This window comes from Phytophthora parasitica, assembly GCF_000247585.1.
Source record: "Phytophthora parasitica INRA-310 unplaced genomic scaffold supercont2.17, whole genome shotgun sequence".
NCBI lineage: Eukaryota > Oomycota > Peronosporomycetes > Peronosporales > Peronosporaceae > Phytophthora > Phytophthora nicotianae.
Window position 1 is genome coordinate 550,614 of NW_008649003.1, and position 2,972 is coordinate 553,585.

The following is a 2,972-nucleotide window of genomic DNA, read 5'->3' on the forward strand; positions in this document are numbered from 1 at the left end:
TATACGGATGTACACGGCAGCAGCGAAATCCATGGGTTGAATCTCCTAAGCGGGCACGGAGGCCAGATTGAAATGCATTCCCTGCGCCTGGGGTCCCAAAATTGACTGTTTCCTAGTTCCTCCCGGTATGAGCTAGTTATGCAGACGACTCAAAGCATGCCTCTCATAGTTCCGAAAGCTCTGAATTGAAGGAGTGAGCCGGCGCGACAGCAATGCGACGAGGATTTTAGCCTGATTTGCACGAGGTGGCCGTGCTCACGTTGATTGAGGCCATTGCAAAGTCTTCAATTCAACTTTTAAAATAATACGCTTTGGCTCTTGAAAAACTTTAAAAATAATACGTACACAAGCTAGAAAGCTTCTTTTTTTAGAGCCTTTTTGAGCTGGACGTTTATCCAGGAGCAAAAGCACTCCTCCTGGAGGAAAATGACATTCCTTCCCGATCGTGTGCACTTAAAGTACATATCTAACGACAGCGCAGTCTGCTTCGTTCTGTTTCTGAACTACGTAGAAAGGCCAAAACAACTCCCATAATCATTTGATGTGCAATTTAATTAAGGACTTTCTTCTTCTTCTTCTTTTTTTTAGAGATTTAGAAAATTTCTGGTACATGTATTGACAAGGTTAAGTACTTCTCTTTTTCAATGCGTGTACCCCAGAGATTTTATATATGTATCTTTTTTAAAGAAGAAATCTGCCAAACACGCTTGTTAGTCGAATTCAGACGTTCTACTTCGACTAACATGTACCATCGCAACTTTTTTTTTAAATTTATGAATTAACTCAAATGGATTAACGGACCGATCACCGCCTTTCTACCCGGGAGCGCCCGTCTATTTTGTTAGCTGCACCGGAGTGTACTCGCTCAGATTTTCGTGCGCAAGATAACCGTAATGGTTTACCATTGAATGGTACATGCAATGGCCTCCATGGTTTCTGCACTCAATGAGCCATAGCATCCCCTGGAAGTATGGCCGTCACCGTCACTTTTGCCCCCACTAAAAGAATTGTCTCCTAAACTTAGTCTAGCAAGTCTCACCCGATGACATTGTCATGATGTTGTGGAACATGTCGGTGATGCCGTCCGCCTGATGTACTGTCCCTCAGCTTCACCCACTCGCCCTTGATGCATTCCACGCTGACGCCCTCGTTCTGCACTCACAATCGGAGACTCAACGACCGACGCAAGACTTGCCGGCTCCTTCAGCTTCCGGTTGTTCAACCAGGATGCTCTGATCGATGCCTCTCGCTCTCCTGATAGGAGTCCTGTCCCCTTGCGCGCTTCGGCACGAGTAGAAATATCCTTCATTCCTCAATTGGCCGGCTACAGCACACTCGCGCTCAACTCCTCCAGTTCCACTGACAATGGCCGTCGAGAACAAGTCTGTGCCTGCTTCACCCGTGGACCACGCCTATGCGGAGGTCACAACTCCCGAGATCCACACCACGGCGCTTGAGCCGCAAGAATTGGAAGCTCGGCTGCGTGTCCAACCCACCTACATATTGTACACTAGCGCCCTGCTTGCCTTCGTACTGCCTCTTCAGTACGGTTGGTCTACCTCGCAACTTAACTTGCACAAGTTCAACAATGTCGACGACTGCAATGCTCGTCCGGTTGCCGAGGGCACGTGCATCATGTTCCCAGGCCACACCAAGTTCCAGTGGACTATCGTTGTGAACGCGTGGATTTTTGGAGGCATGATTGGTGCCTTTTTCGTCGGCAAGTTCGCTGACCGATTCGGTCGCAAGCAGGTGTTGATCTACAACTGTGGGTTCATCATTGCTGGTGCCATTATCATGGCTGTAGTGTCGAACTTGTGGGTTTTTGCGGTCGGTCGTCTTCTTGCTGGTATCGCCTCGGGTGCCACGACGGGCAATGTCGGCGGCTACATCAACGAGATCTCACCCCCACACCTTCGTTCGCTACTTGGTGCCGTTCTCCACAGTGGTATCACTGTTGGTATTTTGTTAGTCGCGACGACGTTTTTCTACATGGATTTTGAAAATGGTTGGCGATATATTGCTGCGTTCCCGATAGTACTTGCGGCTATTTTCCTCAGCATGTCGCCGTTCCTGATGGTCGAATCGCCAGTGTGGCTGCTGCTGAAGGGCCGTCGTAATGATGCCGAAGCCGTTCTCACTCGCCTGTTTGGAGCCGAAAATGTTCCCGTGGCTCTGGAGTGGATCGAGTCCAAGCGCAAGCACGATATGGAAATGCAATCGAGCGCGTGGAGTGAGACTGGCAACGAGGTTATTCGCAGCGGCAAAGGTGTACCGTTCTCTGAGCTTATTGCCCCCGCTCTGCGTCGCCAGTTCATCATCGCCATTGGCGTTGCTTGTATGCAGAAGATTACCGGTATCAACACGGTGTTCTACTACTCGTCGGACCTGTTCAGCCAGGCTGGATTGAGTAACGCTCGTGTCAGCACTGTTATCATTGACATTGTCAACATGCTGCCAACGCTCGTGTCGGGCTTCTTTGCTGCTCGCTTCGGTAACCGCCGTATGTTGCTTTGCGGCCTAGCCGGTATGTTCATCAGTGCCATCGGCGTGACGCTGTCACTCTCGTTCAGTTGGTCGGCTCTGTCGATTCTGTTCATTGCGACGTACGTTGGTTCGTTCGGTGTGAGTCTCGGTCCGCTGATGTACGTGGTCATTGCCGACATCTTCCCCGACTACGCCCGTGCTACTGTGACGTCGATCGGTGTGATGGTTGCTTGGACGGCCAACCTGATCGTTGGTGTTGGTTACCCGTACATTTCGAGCGCTCTCGATGACCTGGCATACGTTCCGTTCGTGGTGCTGTTGGCGATCTCATTCGTGTTCGTGTTCTTGCTGCTGCCCGAAACGTCGGGCAAGACGAACGAGGAGATCCAGGACGAGTTCCGCGCCATTCGCCAGAAGAAACGTCGTGCTGTCGCCGGTAACTAAGCTAGTGTAAGCAACCGAGTGAACGTACTCATTTTTTTTTT

General features: G+C 50.3%; 1 protein-coding gene across 1 annotated transcript; it reads left to right on the plus strand.

Annotated features, from left to right (window-relative positions):
- Nucleotides 1–1,190: 1,190 nt before the first annotated feature.
- On the plus strand, nt 1,191–2,972 carry PPTG_09189 (hypothetical protein). The gene has a single exon (XM_008904062.1). The coding sequence runs from the start codon at nt 1,366–1,368 to the stop codon at nt 2,929–2,931; it is 1,566 nt and encodes a 521-aa protein (XP_008902310.1). The 5' UTR covers nt 1,191–1,365; the 3' UTR covers nt 2,932–2,972.

Bases quoted from the DNA above. Each gene is read 5' to 3' on its own strand.
- PPTG_09189 (XM_008904062.1), top strand. From the start codon at position 1,366: ATGGCCGTCGAGAACAAGTCTGTGCCTGCTTCACCCGTGGACCACGCC.